The sequence below is a fragment of the Pinus tabuliformis genome, chromosome 1_2 (assembly GCF_031772625.1).
Source record: "Pinus tabuliformis cultivar Carrire ecotype Pingquan chromosome 1_2, CPIR1, whole genome shotgun sequence".
Classification (NCBI taxonomy): Eukaryota; Viridiplantae; Streptophyta; class Pinopsida; order Pinales; family Pinaceae; genus Pinus; species Pinus tabuliformis.
Genome location: NC_142298.1, coordinates 742,205,456 through 742,228,038, shown reverse-complemented (window position 1 = coordinate 742,228,038; position 22,583 = coordinate 742,205,456). Strand labels below are relative to the sequence as shown.

At 36.6% G+C, this 22,583-nt stretch overlaps 1 protein-coding gene across 3 annotated transcripts in view; it reads right to left on the bottom strand.

Annotated features, from left to right (window-relative positions):
* CLUB (TRAPP II complex TRAPPC10/CLUB) overlaps window positions 1-22,583 on the bottom strand; it is a 386,678-nt gene that overhangs the window by 12,887 nt on the left and 351,208 nt on the right. For all 3 annotated transcript variants that reach the window (XM_089395888.1, XM_089395886.1, XM_089395887.1), the window contains exons 13-16: window positions 20,604-21,149; window positions 20,233-20,445; window positions 17,532-18,148; window positions 17,348-17,432 (exon numbers count right to left, since the gene is read on the bottom strand). In XM_089395888.1, coding sequence (XP_089252014.1) covers window positions 17,348-17,432; window positions 17,532-18,148; window positions 20,233-20,445; window positions 20,604-21,149 — 1,461 coding nt within the window. The remainder of the gene's footprint in view (window positions 1-17,347; window positions 17,433-17,531; window positions 18,149-20,232; window positions 20,446-20,603; window positions 21,150-22,583) is intronic.

The window sequence follows — 22,583 nt, the reverse complement described above, 5'->3', positions numbered from 1 at the left end:
CCCCTGGTCTATCATTTCAGCCCTTTAATCCCCACAAATTTGCTTTCCTTAACCTTGTTCTCTAATTCTAAGCCTCTTTTGCCCCAAAATAGACTCAAAACCCTAACCTGAAATTTTAAGCCTAAACACATGGCGGTTTTGCAGGATTAAGGTCTCAAAATTCATATCTAGCAAGAGGCAAGGTAATCCCAAAATTTCAATGATTTTCAACGGTAGGATCTTCAAGGCCTTGGGCCTAGGGTTTGACCTCCAAACCCTCATTTTTCTTCAATTTCATTACAACATTTAAATCACAAATAATTAGGCCCTAAAATAAAATTATATATGGTCAAAATTGTTTAGAATTGCAAAATCTTTATTTTCACAATTTTTTGCCACTTGGGCATCTCTAATTTAACCTAAATCTGACATTTTAGCTCACTGGAAATCTCTGCATAACTGTAAAAAATCAGATCTGAACATTTCTGAATCACATCCTAATTAAAGTATAAAAAATATGAATTTTCATTGTTTTAGGCAAACTTACTATTTTTAGATATCATGGGGATTATATGTAGTATTTTCAGCTTGTTAATCTGTCATTAATACACTGTTGTCATAAACTTATCAGTTCTAAAAATCGCTGAATCAAACTCTTCTAAAACCCTCAAATTGGAAATTTGCAAGTTTTAGTGTATTTTGTCATTTCTCGAAATATTGGTTATCTATTTTTTGAAATTTTATCTTACTGATCTATCACTATTTTACTACTGAAATAAGTATATCAGATCTGAAATTTTCTTAGTCAAGCCCTAAAAAAAATCATAAAAATTGTTTTTTCTCAAGTTTGGCAATTATTATTATTTTTGAGCATTTTTGGGCATTGGTGCTGACATCACTATTTGTTGATCTGTGGATTAACTTATTGCTGCAATATAATTCAAATCTGAAATTTTACTGAAAGATATATCTTAAGAAAACTAACATACATATTTTCTAAGTTGGCATATGTTTGTGATATTGGGCAAGCATAAGCATTATTGGTTTAACATTTTCTTACTGTTGTGATAATATTGATCAAGTCTGATTTTTCTGGCTATTTATTGTTGAGATACATCATCATAAATTTGTGATTAGCATCTTAATTGACTACTATTGGCATTTGACATCTTGAGTATCTTGGTATCTTTGTATATTGTTGAAATTTGCACATCATATAGGTTAGTTAATCATTCAAGCAGTGGGTGTCCATTCGGTCATTTGGTTTCAATTCATAAGAAGAAAGAATTTTTGACTCCATTAAGGTACTTGTCTCATAATAGAAAATCTAATTTAATCATAATCTTGCTTAATTCCAACCAAGGGGCTAGGCCACTCATCTGTGTCTCTCAAGTAAGTTGATTTCTAAACTTACTTTCCTTCACCTCATTCCATAGGGACTACCCCCCATAACCTGTTGTTGGGAGACAACTACAACGGAGTGGGCGGGGATCAGAGTGACAACCCCGGTCCTGAGCGTTGTCGTGGTGCCTGTACAATTTGGACGTCAACATTTTTTGGTGCCGTTGTCGGGGGCGAGTTTGCTCTCTGTTGGGGTTTACAACAATCTTCCTATCCTACAATCCTTCATTTCTCTATCATTTCATTAGCCTATCAAGCGACACAACATTTTTTGGCGTCCTTGTCGGGGACCAATTTATTGGACCTTGGTGTTGACGACATTCTCATCAATCTTCGTAATCCTCTGATATATTTTCATCTTTTTGATACCACATTCACTAATCTCTTTATCACCTTGTTCACTCCTCTATTTGCACTTTAGCACCTGGATATTTGGGTCAATTTCTTGTTCGAGTGGTGATTCCACTGTTTCATCCGTTCACAAAGGCTTACATTAGAAAGAATCTTGGTAGCTTGCTTAAACTTGTTCTCAAAGCTCGGTTAAATAAATTACATTCTAATAAGCATTCATTTTTCTCAGACAGGAAGCCTTCTTTGATATCCACCTTCTTTTCCTTGACTAACTTTTCGTTTCTTGCCTTCTGGATTTTGGAGACATATTCATGTTCAAGTGGCGACTCCACTTCTTTCATTTTTTGCAAGAATTTTTGCTAGAAGCTCGCTTTTTGTGGATCTCTTGATTTTCTTGAACAAGGATCTCTCTCTCTGACATCCATTAGCAAGTTATCATGGATGCCTTGTCCATCCCTTTTCATTGTACTAACACTCAAGGTTATCCTCATGATCCTCCAGAAGAGGAAGACACGTTTAAAGAATTAATTGAGATCGTTAAAAGAATATAAGTTAAGGAAGATGAACAAATTGTTGATATGTAAAATTTCATAAAGAAGATGCAAGAGAATCAATTACACCATGTTTGTGATAAGGAGGATGTGTCATATTGTAGATATTGTAATCACTGTCATGATGAATCGACTTGTGCCATTGCAAGAAGAATTTTCGATAGTACAAACTCCAGAGGTAGGGGCCAGTAACCAAAATAATCATTTTAACAATGAAAAAGAAAATGATAAGCGTCTTGTTAAGGAATTAACTCAGATGGTCAAAGACATGCAGTCTAGTCAACAAAAATTAATAGTAAATCACACCAATGAAATGACTTCCATGGGAACAAGTTACAGGCGATGGAAGTTGCTCAATATAATCAAAGGATCAACTTTCAGAACATGGTGGATACCATAGAAGAGGAACATGTTGAAGAGCTAAGCTCCATAAAATAAAGTCATAAGAAAGAAATCAGCTTTATTCATGACAGGGAGGTCAATCTTCAAAACAAATTATTAACCATAGAAGAGCAACATGCTAAGGAGCTAAAAACCATGGAAATTAATCATTCTAATCAAATGGCGTCCATGCAAATTCTAATTAGATGGCCTCCATGCAAAGTTATCTGATCACCATGGAAGAAAATCATAAGGAAGAAATGAATTCTATTCAAGTAAATCATGATAAAGTGATAAAGGACATGGAAATAAGTTTTCAGAGCAAGTTGTCAGCTATAGAAGAAAAGTGTGCTCAAGAGATGGAAGCTATGATGTCCAATATGTAGGATCATTTGATTACCATAAAAGCGGATAATGACAAAGTAATTAAGGGTATATGCCTTCAGGATAAGTTGTTCACCATGGAGGAAAACCATGCCAAAGAAATCAATGCTCTAAAGGTTGAACACTCTAACCAGATGGATGCCGTCAGAATTGAAAAGACCATTCTTCAGAATAAGCTGCAAATGATGGAAAAGATACAGATTTTGGGACTTCAGCTCAAGCTGAAGGATTTAGAGGGGAAGCACAAAGGGTTTTTCATGACTCACAGGTCTCCCAATCTGCCAAAGCAGTTCTCATCTCATTGCCAGGAGGTTACTTGCCCCACTCAATACAGGTCAAATGGAAGTACCAAAACTAAAAAAGAAACTAAGAATGATCAGGCTTACGTATCACCCTTGACCGACTACATACAAAATAAGATTGGGCATACTTTAGATTCTTCAAATCCTTCATCCAAGTATTCTCAGAATTAGGACAAGAAATCTACAATGGTCTCATTATTGACATCACATCCCACCGAGAAGAAAAGTAAAAGGCAAAAGAAACGAAAAAGGAATAAGTTTGATGCATTTGATGGCCGAGAGCAACTTGATATTTGGATGAGTCACAGTCCTAACATTTTTAGAATTCAGCATGGCACATCCGAGAAGTAGCCCACAGATTTGCCAAAAAGTCGGCAAATGCCCAGTATGCATCATTTTGCATAGTGTTGAAATTGGCAACTAGGGCCAAACTCCATGTGGGTCTTCTTATTTATGGCAGCTGATATTTTTCTTGGATTCCTCTTGTTGAGAGGTGTAGGATTGATCTAAAGATCATCCGATTCTGACATGTATTCATGGAGATATGAATTTATTTGTGTTATGTGACAATTCGTTAAGATCGGCTAGCAACCAAATTCCCCCACTTGTCCTCAACGTTTCACAATAAATAGAAAAGGTCTTCAAGTCATTTCACATACATCTCTCTTGTGATCTCTCTCCACTTCTTTGGGTTTTGGTGGAAGGAGAGATCTAGAAGAGAATATGCTACCCTAATGATACCTAGACGCAGTCATGGGAGAATCTTATACACTGCCTTAAAGAGATGAAATCATAGTCATACACTGTCCTAAATGAGGCTATTCTTCGCAGCTAGGAGAGAGTTCAATACGCTGCCTTAGGAAGCCTCTATACGCTGTCTAATGAAGCTCTAAAGGAGCCCTAGCCACAGTCAAGAGGAAGAGATAAACTCACAGCTAGCCGCAATCCTAATGGGAGGATTCTAGCCTTACCCTAGCTGCAAGTAATGGAGAGATTTGGCCATTGTCCTAGAGGGGAGCTTTAGTAGTCAAAGGTAGCTTCAACTTGCAGCTCAAAAGGTCTCCTAATTCGCATCCAAATCCGCAGTCTAAAACGCAGTCAAGAGGCCCTAATCCGCAACCCAAACTAGGAGGCCTAATCCGTAGTTTGATGAGGCTTCTATTTGCCCTAGCCGCATTCCATGAAGGAGGTTCCAGCCACTGCAAACGAGGTCTTAAGCAGCGTTCAAATTGTCCCTTAAACCGTTGTCCAAACAATAAGTTTAAGCTGCTTTCAGGTGTGCCTTCATCTGTTGTCAAAGTAGGGCTAGTGTTGCCCATGTTACAATCCTAAAGGAGGACATCTTGGCTGCAGCAAATAAAGGAGGAAAGCCTTAATTGAAAGAGCCCTTATCACAGTAGGAAAGGACCCTTAGACGCAGCAAGGAAAGTGAATCTAAACCGCAGCAAGGGTATTTATATTACAACATGGAGGATATGTGATATTGTCACATTGTTGTAGGTAGCAGCATCACTATTTGGGCATGTTAGCACTGTTCCTAAGGTCGATTTAAAGGGAAGGAGAATCCGCAATAAGGAGGTACTTGTGATTGTTGTTTAAAGGTTGATTGGGTCACTGTATGAAGGGACAAAAGCTACAGTCAACTACTCGGCTAGGTCGCAAGCCATAGCCAATAGTTGGAGGCCTCTTTAAGTGTTGCGCTCAAACCCTATAAGGCAGCACATCATTGGAAATCAATATGAAGGCTATCCGCAGGAAACCGGTGGACTATGAAGTATGTTTAGGATGCAGTAGCTCTCAGATATTGTGCCCTAACCAGAGATAAGGTTTTCCAAGATATGCTTCAGTCCTTTCAGCGTATACAAGTTGTAGATGGGCAACCTTGTCATGATTAGTGAAGCTGCAAAGGAAGGAGAGTCTTATGGAAGGAAAGCTTTAGTATTCTTGGGGTAATTGGTTGAGTTGTTCTAGACCTATTATCTGCTGCATATCTTTAGTCCTTGTCATTAGATCTATTGTGTCATCTTCATGGTGAAGATCTCTGATGTCTGATCTCCTAGTTTGGCAAGTCTGATATTGACTTCCAATGTATTTGTACTATCTCTCTCTCTCTGTTGAACTATTGAAGATCATAAGAAGATTTGATCAAGGGTTTCTCCCCATTAGGGTTTGTCCTTGGGTGGCGCCACATCTTGTGTCCTCTTGTCTTGGCTTGCCTTCTGATGTTTATATTTATGTTCTATCTGCACTTTACTATCATGCTGATGTGATTGCTAGTCTGAATATTGTCATTGGGCTAAAATGAAAAATTGAAGTAAATTGCTCCTAGCATAGAACATACCTAAAATTAACACATAATATCTCTAACCCTATTCCCTTTTATTTCATGCCAGCCAGATAGTTTTACCTTCCGCAGTTTTATTATATTTTTTTTATAATTCAGTTTGATAGGATAGATTTTCTATTCCAGCGGTATTTTCTATATATGCATGATGATTTCGATGTTGAAAGGATATCTATTTAATGGACTTTTGTTTCCTTGGATGCACGATTCTGGGGTTCTCACATTACTTCTTGGAAGCAACGTGTCCCCATATGGAGCCAAATGTTGCACTCAAATTGTCAAAATTCCAAGGAAGCGGAAGTACCAATATTTTCAACAAGGATCGGATCACATATCAGTAGTCCCTGTCTCATAGTTATCCCAATCTGCAAGTTATATATTGTAAATGATCTTAGTAAAACCATGAGACTATGTAACAACCTAGGTAAGCCTATAATTTGATGACGAATTCCATCCTAGGATATTTTTTAACCTCACCAAGTACGTGTGTTTTTCGACACGGTTAATCAGAAGAATTTTTTCCCTCCACCTTAAACCTCCAAAGCTAAAGCGAAATTTATTGTCGAATTATAGGTGAGTCCTATTGTTTTAATCAAGTCTCACATAAAAGTGGTTTGGGAATAATTTAAGCTAATTGGCTGTTATTTTATTACAAATCACTTGGTTTACTAAATCATATTGAGTCGCAGATGGGTTTTGTGTCTTGAGGGTCTAAGACAAATGTGTATTCCCTCTTTGAGTCTTTAAAAAAAAAATCATATGTAATAGAGGGTTGGAAAAATAATTAATCCCCTCATATGTATATTAATTAATTTTTCTAGCAAAATAAAATTAAATCCTAAGCCAGAAAATTAATTGATTAGAGTCAAAATTATAATGTATAGGAAAATAAATTCTCCAAATGGAAAAATTTGTGGGTCTTGAAAGAATCAATTTTTAAAGGTTCTCCACCAAGGGAATATTGTAATTTTCAAGAAAATTTGGACCCTTGGACCTTGGTGGTTAAGTCAAAGTCAAAAATTTGAGGAAATTAGCTCTAAATAATTAATTTTGAGCTAATTAAAATGAAATTAAATGATAAATTTGAAAATTCCTCAAAAATAAGAAATCAAGGGCCAAGATTATTTTGACAAGGATAAAAAAAACTAGCTGTTATTTTTCCATTTAGAAGATTTATCTATAAATTAGAGAGTCATTTGAGTCTCTAGTCATTTTGATCTCTGACTAGAATTGTGGCTGAAGCATTGTGTAAACTGTTCTCCCGTCGGGAACTATTTTTTCTATCATAATAAAAGACTTCCGGGTGCAATTCAAGGTGTTACGAGCTTATTCATTTGTGTTATGTGCTAACTACGGGCATCTCTATGTTGTGCTGAATATTGGTAAGATTTGTTTTATCATTAGATGGAGATAAAATCATACTATTGATACTTTTGGGCTATTCTTAGATGGTTTGATTCCCCATGTGATCTAACAAATTATTTTTTGATATAAATATAGTGTTTGCAGGTACTTCAGTCCTTGGCCTTCAAGTTCACAAACTTGGGCAACAATCACTATTGCTTGGATCTCTAGTTTTTATATGGTGGATTTAATCTTCACTTGGGCTATAGTGAATCATTAAATTTTTTGAAGCATTTTAGTCATTCTTTCAAGTAAAAAAATATTGAAAGAAATATTTTTTCAAAATCCATTTAAAAACCCATGTATATTTTGTAAATTAAATTGTAAATTGTAAATTGTAATTGTGATTTAGTTTTTCTAACTTGGGTTGGGGTTTTAGATCTATTTTCTATATACTTGGGGTTTGGGTGTTTTTATTTTCATTTTTTGTAAGTTGGATCAAGAGATCAAGTAAGAGAATAGGTAGATCTAGGTCCTTGAGGGTAAGATCTAGTCTCTAGACAATTTTGCACGGCCATTTATTGAAGATCTGACGGCAAAATTAAGATCTAGAAATTTTCGAGACACAAACTTTCAATTTTTGGCCCCCTCTTGCCATTTCAGCACCCGACCTATCATTTCAACCCTTTTATCCCCACAAATTGGCTTTTCTTATCTTTGTTCTCAAATTCTTGGCCTCTTTTGCCCCAAAATTGACTCGAAACTCTAAGCTGAATTTTTAAGGCTAAATGTTTGGTGGTTTTGCAGGATTAAGGTCTCAAAATTCATATATAGCAAGTGGCAAGGTAACCCCAAAATTTCAACGAATTTCAACGGTGGGATCTTCAAGGTCTATGGCCTAGGGTTTGACGTCCAAACCTCATTTTGCTTCAATTTCATTACAACAGTTAAATCACAAATAATTAGGCCCTAAAATCAAATTCTATATGGTCAAAATTGTTTAAAATTGCAAAATATTTGTTTTCACAATTTTTTGCCACTCGGGCATCTCTAATTTGACCTAGATCTGACATTTTAGCTTGTTGGAAATTTCTGCATAACTGTAAACAATCAGATCTGAACATTTCTAAATCACATTCTAATTAAAGTCTAAAAATCTGAATTTTCATTTTTTTGGCAAACTTACTATTTTTAGATATTGTGGGGATTATCTGTAGTATTTTCAGTTCGCTGATCTGTCATTAATATACTGCTGTCATAAACTTATCAGTTCTGAAAATCGCTGAATCAAACTCTCCTAAGCCCTCAATTGGAAATTTTCAAGTTTTAGTGTATTTTGCCATTTTTGGAAACACTAGTTATCTATTTTTGGCAATTTTATCTTGTTGATCTGTCACCGTTTCATTGCTGAAATAAATATATTAGATATAAAATTTTCTTAGTCAAGCCCTAAAAAATCATAAAAAATGATTTTTCTCACATTTGGCAATTTGTATTATTTTTAGGCATTTTTGGGCATTGGTGCTGACATCACTATTTGTTGATTTTTGGATTAAATTAATGCTACAAATTATACTTCAGATTTGAAATTTTACTGAAAGATATATCTTGAGAAAGCTAACATACATAGTTTCTAAGTTGGCATATTTTTGTGATCTTGGACAAGCATAAGCATTGTTGGCTTACGTACTATTGTTATAACATTGATCAAATATGAATTTTCTGAATATTTATCGCTGAGATACAATGTCATAAATCTGTGATCAGCGTTTTGATTGACTACTATTGACATCTTGAATATCTTGGTATATTGTTGAAATTTGCACATCATATAGGTTAGTTGATCATTCAAGCAGCAGGTGTCCATCCGGTTATTTGGTTCCAATTCATAAGAAGCAAGAATTTGTGATGCCATTAAGGCACTGGTCTCATAATAGAAAATCTAATTTAATCATAATCTTGCTTAATTCCAGCCAAGTGGCTAGGCCGCTCATCTGTGTCTCCCAAGTAAGTTGATTTCTCAACTTACTTTCTTTCACCTCATTCCATAGGGACTACCCCCCAGCCTGTTGTTGAGAGACAGCTAGAACGGAGTGGGCCGGGATCGAAGTGATAGCTCCCGCCCTGAGCATTGCTGCAGTGCCTATACAATCCGGGCGACAATAGTGCCTACGGACAAGGGGGGCTTGGTTTGATTCATGTTGTCACTTACGGTAATATCGTTGCAGCCAAGTGAGTGGTCACATGTCTAGAGGGTTCATCTACTTGGAAAATTTTGTTTCAGCTTTGGGACATGACCACTCAACATGAAGGGCAAGTTCGAGGGGCTTTTGGCTTATGTAATATAATAATATTAACTCTTCCTCCTAGTTGTTCTGGGTTTCAAAATTACTCATCTTTGACAGTATGTGGCCAACATGGAAGGCTGGTGTAGGTTTGCTTCGGTGACGTTGCGAAGGAACTAGGGCAGTGTGAGATATCTCTAGCCAATCTCGCCATTTGGAGTTTGAGTGTTCAAGGTTCTCGTGTTGCTGATATGCCTTGTTTTAAAGTTCGTAGATTGACCAAGAAAAGCATTTCCTTTTGTGGTGATATGTGGGATTCTTCCTCTCATTCCTATAAGGATTGGCATGCTCTTGCTTTGGAGTATAGACTTATTGCCATTGCACTCCTTCGATTATAGAGTTGAGGGGCCTTATTTCAGAGCCTGGGTTATTTAAAATGAATATGAGAGTGTTTAGACATTCATTATCACCAATCCTCAATGTGAGGTTGGTGTCCGCTCATTTGAGGGATAGATGGGTGCATTGGCTTCACAACATTTGGTCTACTCAGCTTTCTCTTAAGCTAAGAATTTTGCTTTTTAGCGATCAAGGAGATTCCATCCATGGCTTTGTTGGATAAGAATGTGCTTTTGGATGGTTTATGCCCAACATGTCATCACCTAGACATTGTGGAGCATATTTTTTGGGAATGTCAATTTTCCAAACGCCATCAGAGATATCTTGAGGATTAGTATTCAACTTTGCTTACAGGAAAGTTTCACTGGCATTCTGAATTGTTTGGATATTATTGTTTTCTTGCTCATATTGCTCTCTCTACGATATGGCAATGCTAGCAGATTTTGGCATTATTTATTCTTTGGAAGATTAGGTGCAACTTTGTTTTTGAGAATGAGGCTAGCTCATTGTCTTCTTTTTATTCAATGTTGTGGGATGAGGTATGCCATCAACTCTTTGCTACGGGCACTCTGTTGATCATAGATGCTCAAACTCTTGACCCCATAACTTATTCTCATTTTATCTCAGTTATAGAAGCTCTATGGAAAAGGTTATGATATATGTCATATATAACCCAACAACCCCGCGCCCCCACCCCCCCGCGCGCCCCCTCCCCGCCCTCTATCTCTCTATCTCTCTCTCTCTCTCTCTCTCTCTCTATATATATATATATATATATATAAGTTTCTGTGAATTTAGACAAACTTGATCAGCTCTCTTTATATTCATGTATTTTGAACTTTTTTCATTGAATGTGATGAACACGATAACATAGCTCACGGCCATGCAATTGTTGCAACAGATTGCTGGTAATTGTAGGGATGGTAAACATACAAATCAGTGAAACATTTGGTAATCGAAATGGAAGAAGTATGGATAAGATTACAGTGCATCTACACAAACATTCCAAGAGACCATGCACCTCCCAAGGAACACCACTTACCTCTCTCTTTAAGCAGCTAAAGAAAAGATTGGTGAGAATTCTACCTATCATCGGAAAGAGGTAGGGACATATGGAAGCAAGAATATACATTATTCCCTTATTTAACCCTTTAATTCCCCTGTCATGGCCTCATTAACACCCTGGGATCATTTCCAACCTTTCGCAGACTTATAGGATTATATTTCATGTTACATGTTTACATAACAAAATGCACCACAATAATGTTTATGTAACAAATATAAATATATAATACAAATTATAATAAATAATACTAATAATTAATGAAGAGACACATCCTAATGAAAGGACATGTCTCTTCTGAAGGACATGACTCTTAATTGAAGGGCATTCCCACTTAGTTATATTGTTGGGTCCCTATAATACTAGTGATTACCCCATTACTATTGTAGTTATACCCCTTATTTATATTGTTGTGCCCCCATTACCCCCATATTGTTATTAATGTGCCCATAGAATCCCTCTATTGTTATTTTTGTGGCTTTATATTATTATTGTTAGGTCGGCTGGATTATATTGTGACTCCATAGACTCCTATATATAGAAAGGAGGTTTTGTTATTTGAATCATCCAAGAATTGTTCATTTATGTAATGTAAAGGAGGTTGTCCCCTCGAAGAGGCTGAATTCTAAGGCGTGGATCTCTCTTTTCTATCTTTTTGTGAGCAACACCTCTAACGACATTATTGAAGAAAGATGCATTTTCATGGACTCCGGAAGCAACAAAGGCCTTTGAACATCTTAAAGAGGCAATGTGCCAAGCACCGGTTTTAGCTACACCGGACTTCACAAAAACCTTTATTGTGGAATGTGATGCTTCAGGAAATGGAATTGGTGCTGTTCTAATGCAAGATGAAAGACCCATTTCTTTTGAAAGTCGTCCAATCGAGGGAAAGTTTCTAAGCAAAGCTATTTATGAGAAGGAAATGTTGGCAATACTCCATGCACTTAAGAATGACGACCCTACCTAATGGGAAGACACTTCAAGGTAAAAACAGATCATGATAGCCTTAAATACTTTTTAGAACAAAGATTATCCTCTGAAGAGCAACAAAAGTGGGTCACAAAGATGTTGGGTTATGACTTTGAAATCATCTACAAAAAAGGGAAGCAAAATGTGGTGGCAGATGCACTCTCAAGGAAGGATGAGGATGTGGAAGCATTGTTGTGCGCTATTTCTATCATCCAACCAGATTGGATAAATGAAGCAAGGGAGGAATGGAAGAATGACGAAGAAGTGTGGGCACTTATTCGAAAGCTACAACAAGATTCCAGTACGTCTGATATATTTAGCTGGAAAAATGATTCATTATGGTACAAAAATCGCTTATACCTCTGTAAGAATTCCCAGCTAAAACAAAAGATTCTTATGGAATTGCACACTTCTCCCTTAGGAGGGCACTCAGGATTTTTAAAAACTTACCACAGGGTTAAGAAGGAATTTTTTTGGGATGGCCTTAAATCAGATATTCAAAAGTTTGTGGCAGAATGTTTGGTTTGCCAACAAAATAAAGTTGAAACAATTAAGACACCGGGTCTATTACAACCTTTATCCATTCCAAGCCAACGTTGGGAGGAGGTATCAATGGATTTTATCACAGGTTTACCCAAGTCTGAGGGAAAGAGTGTCATCATGGTGGTAGTTGACAGACTTACCAAGTATGCACACTTTTGTGCATTATCGCATCCATTTAAAGCCAGTACAGTTTCTACTGCATTTATGGAAACAATTCAAAAGCTACATGGAAACCCAAAGATTATTGTAAGTGACAGAGATCCCATTTTCACTGGAAATTTTTGGACACAATTATTTTCTTGTCTTGGTACTCAGTTAGCTCATAGCTCATCTTATCATCCTCAATCTGATGGGCAAACTGAGATAGTAAACAAATGTTTGGAAGGATATCTTCGTTGCTTTGTATCTGATAAACAGACACAATGGGTCAAATGGTTGCCTCTGGCTGAATGGTGGTATAACACTTCCTTTCATACAGCAACAAAAATGACCCCATTTATGGCACTTTATGGGTATCAACCACCATCCATCACATCATATTTAAGAGAAAATTCTAAGGTTCAGGCAGTGGAACATCACATCGAACATCAACAACAAGTCCTCCAACTCTTAAAGGATAACCTCGTGTTGGCATAGAATAGAATGAAACAACAGGCAGATCAACATCGCAGTGAAAGAAGTTTTGATGTAGTTGATTGGGTATTCCTACGGCTACAACCATATAAGCAAATGTCCCTCAAGCAAGCTAAGAAGGATAATAAATTATCACCAAAGTATTATGGTCCGTACAAGGTGTTGCAAAAGATTGGTACTATGGCATACAAATTGGAGCTTCCTGCAGCTTCTCGATTGCACCCAGTTTTCCATGTTTCATGCTTAAAGAAGGTTATAGGCGACAAGCTCCCAGTTCAAACAATATTGCCAGAACTTGACGAGGAAGGAAAAATTATATTGGAACCGGAAGCAGTTATAGAAACAAGAACTCAACAGCTACGAAATCGATCAATTTCAGAGTAACTTATCAAGTGGAAGAACTTATCAGCTGAAGATTCCACATGGGAGGATGAGAATTTTATGCAGAAGTATCCTGAACTATTCAAGCGTTGAGGACAACACTTTTTTGAAGGAGAGGGGCATGTTGGGTCCCTATAATACTAGTGATTACCCCATTACTATTGTAGTTATACCCCTTATTTATATTGTTGTGCCCCCATTACCCCCATATTGTTATTAATGTGCCCATAGAATCCCTCTATTGTTATTTTTGTGGCTTTATATTATTATTGTTAGGTCCGCTGGATTATATTGTGACTCCATAGACTCCTATATATAGAAAAGAGGTTTTGTTATTTGAATCATCCAAGAATTGTTCATTTATGTAATGTAAAGGAGGTTGCCCCCTCGAAGAGGCTGAATTCTAAGGCGTGGATCTCTCTTTTCTATCTTTTTGTGAGCTGGTTTCATAACATATATATACAGGGCCTCATTGTAATATGACCATACAATTTTCTCATACATTTTGTTCAATATATATTATTTTTATCCTAAATGGATTTTTTTATATGTTTTCTTTATATTCCAAGTATTTTGGATATTTAATTGGTGAGCCATATTAGTTTCAAGGTCAGTTATATTGCCTCACCCTTTAAAAATGCTTTTTCCTCGAAGAATATTTATGGAAGGGTTTGATGTCTTTTTCCCAAGCTCATAATGTCTTCACACCATTCTCTGCTCTTGGAGCTATCATAGTACAAACCTTTGAGTGCTGAGAAAAATTGTCAAACCATAAAAAGATCTGACCATTCTAGTTCAATCTTTTTGTGAATGTTGCACTCATAGGGTTTCCAAGAGGAATTGTTATTATGTGACTTAATGACTGTATGGAATTTGTATGATGATTTATAGACTTGAATTAACTGTACTACTGGTGAATTTAAAAGAATTTGAAAATGGCGATTGACAATACACAAGTCTATGATGGATTGACTTTATATGGAATTTGTACGATGATTTATAGACTTGAATTAATTGTATGTCCAGTACCTCCCCCAACATAAAACGCTCTCTGAAGAACAACAAAAGTGGATTGAAAAATTTGCTGCCTTTTACATGCAGATATTGCATAAAAGGGGAAAGGACGATGTAGTGGCAGATGCTCTTTCCAAAAAAGATGGAGAAACCTCCTTGTTTGCAGTCTCGGTTATAATCCCATAATGGCTTAATGAAATCCGCGGTGAATATGCAAAAGACCCAGAAACAAGTGCTATAATCAACAAACCTACTGAAAATCCAAAATTCGAATGGAAGAATGATATTCTGTTGTATAAAGGGAGAATTTACCTAAGCCCTAACTCTAAATTTAGGTCCAAGGTCCTCAAGGAATCCCATGACTTGTTTCCGGTAGGACATGTAGGGTTCTTTAAAACCTACTATAATGCAAGTCAGTCTTTTTTCTAGAAAGGAATGAGCAATGACATTCAAAAGTATGTAGCAGAATGTGATCAGTGCCAAAAGAATAAAAGTGAAAGCGTTAAGACCCGTGGCCTACTCCATCCCTTGAATATCCTTAATCAAAAATGGGAAGAAAGATCAATGGATTTTATTGAACGATTACACATATCAGACAAAAAAGATAAAATTATTGTAGTAGTAGACAGACTCACAAAGTATGCACACTTCATAGGAATGAAGAAATCAGATTCAGCAAAAGAGATCGCCGAGATATTTTGCAAGAATGTCTACAAATTACATGGATTTCCTAAAGTCATTGTTAGTGATAGAGATGCCAAGTTTAAAGGGAATTTTTGGAAGGAGCTTTTCAAACATATTGGAACATACCTCAACATGAGTTCTGCATATCACCCTCAAACAGAAGTTGTCAATAAGTGCTTAGAAGCTTACCTTCATTGTTATGCAGCAGACAAACAAAATAAGTGGGCTCAGTGGTTACACCTCACTGAATGGTAGTACACATCATTCAATAAATATATATATATATATATATATATATATATATATATATGTATGTATGTATCTGTTTTCAGAGTTTTAATGCTATACTGTACTACTGGTGAATTTAAAAGAATTTCAAAATGGTGACTGACAATACACAAATCTATGATGGATTGTTTAACCAAAGATGGCAGCTAGAAAGTGGATAGTACGGTGATGGATATGTATGGTGAATGGATTCCTAGACTAGCAGCTAAGTGTGGTGGGAGAGATTGGCGGGCCATACAGACGCTAATCTATGGTCGTATGACTGTAATTAATTGCATCTATATGGTAAATTGAATCTGAATTGCACGGTAATGACAACTGTATCACAAGGCTGAGGAGCTACCATTGTGCAACTAAAGGTAATAAAGTAGTATGACAACAACACTACAGCAATGTAATGTACCACAACACAATGGCAATGTACCCAGACAGTATGGCTGGACGTTGCTGTGTGAGTCCTAGCGATAGATAAGGCAGTAATTATCTTTTGTACTTACTTTTTTTCTTCGTGATATCTTCTGTTTTTTAATTGGCAGAGGAATGGTATTTTTTTCCCTCTCAATATCTGTTTTTTCCTTCAAACTTGTAGTAGAATTCTGTTCTTCAACAGAATTTTAAAATTTTAAAATGGCCAAAAGCCAGTGGTGATCAAAGACCATGTAACGAAGATAAACTCTGGTAATTATCTGGGCAAACGTTAGATTAGAATGGCTCTAAGAGCATGGCCAAAGGCATGCTGATTCAGGAATGTTGCAAAATGCAAATGTCTTGATACAACATGCGTCTAGCCATACCATCACCATATATACATCTCTGATCAGCGATGATCCAGGGTTCAAAACTGGGGTACTACAGAGGGGCATAGGAACTCCAAGAAAATAGGACTATAGTAAAGAACAATTGAGGAAGAATACATCAGTGTCCCAATGATTCTTCAGAAAATTTGACATACAACAAACACAAGAAACTTAGCAACCACAACATCAAATGCCAACCTCTCAAGATGGTTAAGTGTTTAATTAAATAGCACAATCGTTGATGAGGCCCTGATTAATTTGATTCATTCTGTTCCATAAATATTACTGTGGGTCATCATTCAACAGGTACATAACCATCTTGCAATAATGTGCTTTTACTTAATGTTTTCGGCATTTAACATGGATTAAGAGGTGATCTGGATTATTGACCGATATTGACTGTAAAGTTGTAAACCTGTTCTCACACTACCAGGGAGGTAGATTTCAACCCTAGTCCACGGAGATGTCCTCTGAGGCCTTAGGGCTATAGCAGGGTCACTACTTGGTAAACTTGGATTGAAGTAGAGTGTCTGTGATTTTTTTCCATACTCACCACTTTCCACCATTCCCCAGATTTCATCTCCATTCTCCGGCCTTGTGGTCACTGGTTCATTGGGGATTGGCACCCTCTTGTCCTCATCTGTGAGTCTAGGCCAGAAGCTTTTCCCTAGAGGTTGATGCAGCTAAAAGAATGTTAAAAGCATAAAACAGCTAGAATGAAAGAAAAATGTTAAAATGCAAAAGATGGTTGGAACATTAATTAGTGTGTGGGCAAAAGCCTAGCATGGACTCTATCACCCTCCCCCCCTTCCCCCCATTAGCCATCACCCAATTCCTTGACCACTTGACACTCCATCACATAATTAATTTCAATGCAAAATATCCATATATTTCTGGAAACTGTCCCTTTTTTTCGAATTTTTCTTTTTTCCACATCACAAGTAAATTTTGACCCTTTGGTCAAAATGAATCTTATGCCAAGTCAAGCATCATGACTTTGAAGGAAATCATAGAATTTAACAACTAAAGAAGAGATGCTAATCTTCAAGTCAGGGCCAAAGTGGATATACTAACACTCCTTGCTTATGTAGGAAGGGAGCTTTTTTCTGATGGCTCTATGGTCCCTGGATCTAACTATCTTCATTTGCATGTATTATGATTTAAGTGTAATATGTGTAGCATTTTCCAAAAAAAGAGCATTTAATATAAAAGAAAAAATTGTGTTTTTTATAAGTCACTGATCCAACATACAAATACCTGCAAAAGCAAAGTGCCATCGCTGCTCTTTGTCACCATACGTGTATTTACACGGAGAGGATCTGTAAAATGCACTGCAACAGTTCTGACAATTGAACACCCCACTTGTTAGAAGGTTGTCCAAATGATTACATTCAAAAATATCACAAAATGAAAAACAATAAGGAAAGTTGAAAAGGAAAACCTTTCGAACATTCGACTATGAGATGCTCCATATTCCAGCTTCAAAGCAAGAGTCCTCATTCCATCCACAATGGTACGCTTTTGGGAAACTTCTGGTTGTCCTTGTGAGGAAAGACTCACATCATGTGCCACAACAGATGTAACACTTATGGGAGATGGTGAAAGAGAAGCCTGCCCACCTGCAGAAATCATTCTATCTGATAGATCATCAATTGCCTGAACTGGTAACCATAAGACTGTGGTGATGTTGCTTGCCCACTCTGGAAGAGCCAACTTTCCATCTCTTATTTGCAATTCTTCAATATCTTGAGCAACAGTTGCCTCCATATCAATCCTGTTGCTTTTCCCAGAGAAACGGATATCATGTGAACTAACAGAGTTTGAAGTTGGTGAGAAACTGTTTTCAGACAAACTGTGATATGCTTTAGCACAGGTCTCCAACTCAATATTGTGAGAAGTCTCAATTTGTAAACCAGGACCTGTATCGATGTGTAAAAGAGCGCCTTTAAGAGAGTAGTCAATGGGCCTGATAACCAGTCCCAACCATTGGAGTTCCCCCATCAGCAATCCAGATGAAACAGCTGCAGTGATGTCAACCAATGCCCTTGGCTTGGAGACCTGGGCAAATCAAAGTAAATCAAAGTCATCTACCTGAAATATGAAAGTCTTCTAATAGCTTCTTTCTCTTAAAGTCTGGTAAACAAGATAGAACAGACAAATGTTTAGTAGGAAATTCTTCTACTAGCCTCTTGTTCTTAATGTCATGTAAGCATGAGAGTAACAGACAAGCATTAAGAAGGTACCATTGAAAATCCAAACACAGGAGTAAGGAAAACTAAGATTTCAGGAAAAAAAACTTGATTTGGATCAATTTCTATAGTTACATGTGAAGTATCTAATATTAGGGGCTAGGACCAACCTATATACACCATAGCTACGTATCTATCAAGCACCGATAGGGATCAAATCCATTGAGTTGCAAACCTTTCATCAAGTTTTACACTCTAAAAAAAGTTTGCACCTCAAAGAATTTGATGCCTTTCAATGCTTGATAGAGACATTGTTAAGATGGATCTAGTCTGGTTTATTTTTATACACAAAGGAAGAGAGGAAAGCAAAGCAGCAAGCATGCTCACACAACAACCAATCAACCATTATGTGTTTTAATGGTAGATCAAACCTTTCATCTATTTATGTAAAAAAGTCCAATTAAGATTAATGACATTACTGAGAGGGTAGGGTATGTACACCTCTAAGTAGTCAAACAGCTGCTCAAAGCAGGTCCCTCGTCCCAAAAAAATTTCATACCTTAGATTATCATTTTATAATTATTAAAAAGTTTGGCTTATTAGCATTGGTTCTACTCACTCACACTACACAATGTACCTCGAATCTCTATAAGATTTGATGAATAAAATATTGTTAGTAATCTACTCTACCATCAAACTAAAAGAATTGAACCCTGCCGACCATCTTCATAAAGGACCTCTTAATAACATATACTCACATACAACAGAATCATTCAAATTAAAGTGACAAAGTTGTATGAAAAGGAAGATAAACAATACATTTTTTTGCATGGAAATACCATGTATAATTCAAATAGAGAGGAGATTATTTGGAATGGAAATAAATTCCATTTAAGTCAGAAACCTTATAATGGCAGTTACTTCCGATGTTGCCTAACTATTCTACATTTTGAGTTTTTTTGGCCAGAATCTGGCAATAAAATTGTGGGTAAGATTGTGATCCTTGGTTGTTTAAAATGTGTTTTTGACTGCATAAATGGATTCAGCACCCTGACAAACCCCTGGAGCACCTGGATTGTGCAGATTACACAACACAAACTTATCATTTTAACAAATATCTGCCACATTTTGGGCAAAATTGGCTGGAAAATATGCCCAGAAAAGCTTCAAAATGTAGAATAGTTAGACTACGGTGTTACTTCCTTACAGCCTGCTATGTATGCGCAGATAGGGCTTGCAGAGGCTTTGATGGTGAACCCATCAAATGCTTTTATCCACTTTGGATTGCATGTAAAGCAAGGCACTTCATCTGAATAAATGAATCCTACACTAGGGATGTGCTATAGTTTTTAACCTCCTGTCTGTCTCTCACAGTTGTTGTCAGGTCGGTCATGTCCACCACAAATTAAGCCATTAGTGTACAGCATAGATTAGTAATCTGTATTTTTCCACCTCTAAAGTCACCCCGGTCTGGTGGTTACTTGTAATTTGTAAAACAGCGATGGTATTATAATTGTAATGGCATTGCGAGTGGTGAAGTCTCTAATGGGGTTTCTCCTGCTTCTGAATTTATACATGTACGTGATTGTGGGTTGTATTACCAGATGGGATTTCAAGTTTCAACAATGCCCTCGACATTCACAACAGTATTATATTTATTTTTTTCATTTATAATATTTATATTTTTAGCTGACATGTGTCACCTCAGGCCTCACCCATCTTGACTGTAAAAAGCACCTCTCGTCACAATAACAACACATCTACCCATCTTGTATTTTGAAAAGAAAAATATTTCTAAGTATACCAACAAATCACATACACAAACAGACAGCTAAAATTTGCCTATATATAAAAGATGATATATATGGATCCTTTATACTGTATTCAATATATTTTGCTTTTACACCTATGTAGATTTCCTAAAATTGGCCAATATATTTATTCATGACCTACCTTCAAAACAGGCTTCAGCGTTCTCTCAAAACTCATAAAATCATCACTGTCCGGAGGACCACCCTTTGAGAAAGCATGTGACCTAAATCTCAACTGACCTATCTGACCAGTTAGAACACCTAATACATAAGATCCTGCCCGCTGAGGAGGTAAGGACATTATAATATCATTTGCTCCTGGCTTTAGCAAAGGACCTTTCGAGCATTTTACAACCTGCATACATGGCAGAGTATATGATATACAAAATAAAAATCAGGACGTCAATCAAATTATTAAGGGCTGAAATGATTCAGATAGCGAAACTCTGAAATTCAAAAAAGCCATAGGTTAGCAAATCCTTCCAAGTAGCTAGAAAATGCAATTTCACAAACCTTAACACCTTCATCTGCACTGAATGTTGCTATTAGAGTGAGGCTTAATGATTCTAGGAAAATTTCATCAGGGAAGCCACTCCAGACTGTTACTGGTAGATTGCCTGGGTCACCCTCACATAAATCAAGTGGTGGTCCTGACTTTCCAGAGAAGGTGATTAAGGATGACACATCAAGTGATACAGGATTTTTCATTTCACTATGAGCAAGTCTGGCCACCTCTGATTGCAACGCCTGTCGTTCTGTCTTTAGCAGTAAGCCCTTTTCTAATGATAGCAATCTCACACAAGATGTAAGATATCCAGCTTGGTCTTCAAGTTGTTTTTGGCAGTCAGCTAAATTAGGAAGCACCTCTGCCAGTAATGACTGCCACTCTTCACCTGCATACAGAGCACAAACCTTTTCATATAGTTTTGCAGCTGAGTCAAAACTCCCTTGCCTGTAAAACATAGCTGCCACTTCACCATCGAGCACAACTCCATGTCTTTTCCACCAAGAACGATGATAATACTCAGCGGCACCCTTTGTCAACTCCAAATACAGTTTCTGGAAAAGCATAAACAAAAACTATCACAAGCTTTTAATGGTAGAAATCTGGGTCATAGTTTCCGTACTCATTTCTATGTATTAAGTAACATTTGCCAGATGGTTGCAACGTGCAAGAGGAACAAGGAAAACAATTTAAATGTTTGCTCATATTCAGGGTAAAAAAGGGAAACAAGCTACAGATGAGGTTGATGTAACAACCAGTATCCATCTAATGTAAAGTAATGTAAGGCAAGAAACCAACCAACTTCAACAAAATTAATAATGAAAGTTAAAAAAATTCAAAACAAATAGTAAATACAAGTAGTCAAGGTGCTCTAAAACATTTGTAGATGCTTTTAAAGGGAGGTCTCATTGGTACTTGTGTAAGCTCCATTTTTGGCCACGGCCAACCTTATATTATATTCATTATTGTATTTTGAGGTCTGGCTAGGGCCAACATTATACATGTAGGCTCATAACACCACCTGCGGAAAGCTGCTAGAATTTTTTATTAAGGAGATTCATACTAGCCATTAGATTTTTTTCTATAAAGTGCTCGGCACTCCATTGTAAGTTGTTGTTCAATTGAGACAAGTGCTATCATAAGATAAAGTGTTCATTTTCATTGCAAACCCTTTGTATAAATTATTGTGCGTTGGTAGAGTGGTTTCCGTTCTATTTATTTTTCTTGCTATATGTATTAAGCATTCTAATTCTAATTCTAATTCTTATTATTGACTAGTTAAATTATCCTAAGACTAACATCCTTTGCCATTGAGGAACTACATAGTTATGTCAAAAAGAACAATTAGGGGGAAAACCCCAGTTCTTGTTTTTCTTTTGCAAGTTGAATCAATCCAAGATCTTGGACTACTTCAAGAGAAGGCTCCATTTTCCTCATTTGTATTTTACTGCACACAAAAGACGAAGGTTGGAAACGCTACCAAGTAAGAAGGCCACTCCTAAGGGGATTCAAAATCTTCAACAAGATTAAGCAGAACCAATTACTTTGACTAAATCCATCTATAGCAACTTTAGAGGAAAGCAGTGCCATACTCCGGCAAGGGGTGAGACTCCAAGGGCACGGATATTATTACAACCACAGAATTAAAAAATATTTCAACTTTTAATTTTTGGTAGTTAGTTTAGGAAAAATTACTTGCTAGTTTTGATTTCCATATCCATTTAGCAAGTTGAAATCTTGAGAAAAAGTGCCAAAATTGTTAGATCTAGCCAAGATTTCATACAAGTTCATATTGTTGATTTTGTAGCCTTCGAAGGTCTTCTATATTGGCTTGGTTTCTTAGCATGTAGAAGATATTTGATTACCTTTTTAGGTGCTTTCTTTGTAGTGTAAGTGATTTTATGATTTTTTTTACTAAGGTTAACTTAGGAAAAGTACAATAATTAATTTAATTAATTATTGTGGACTGGTTTCTTAGCATGTAGAAG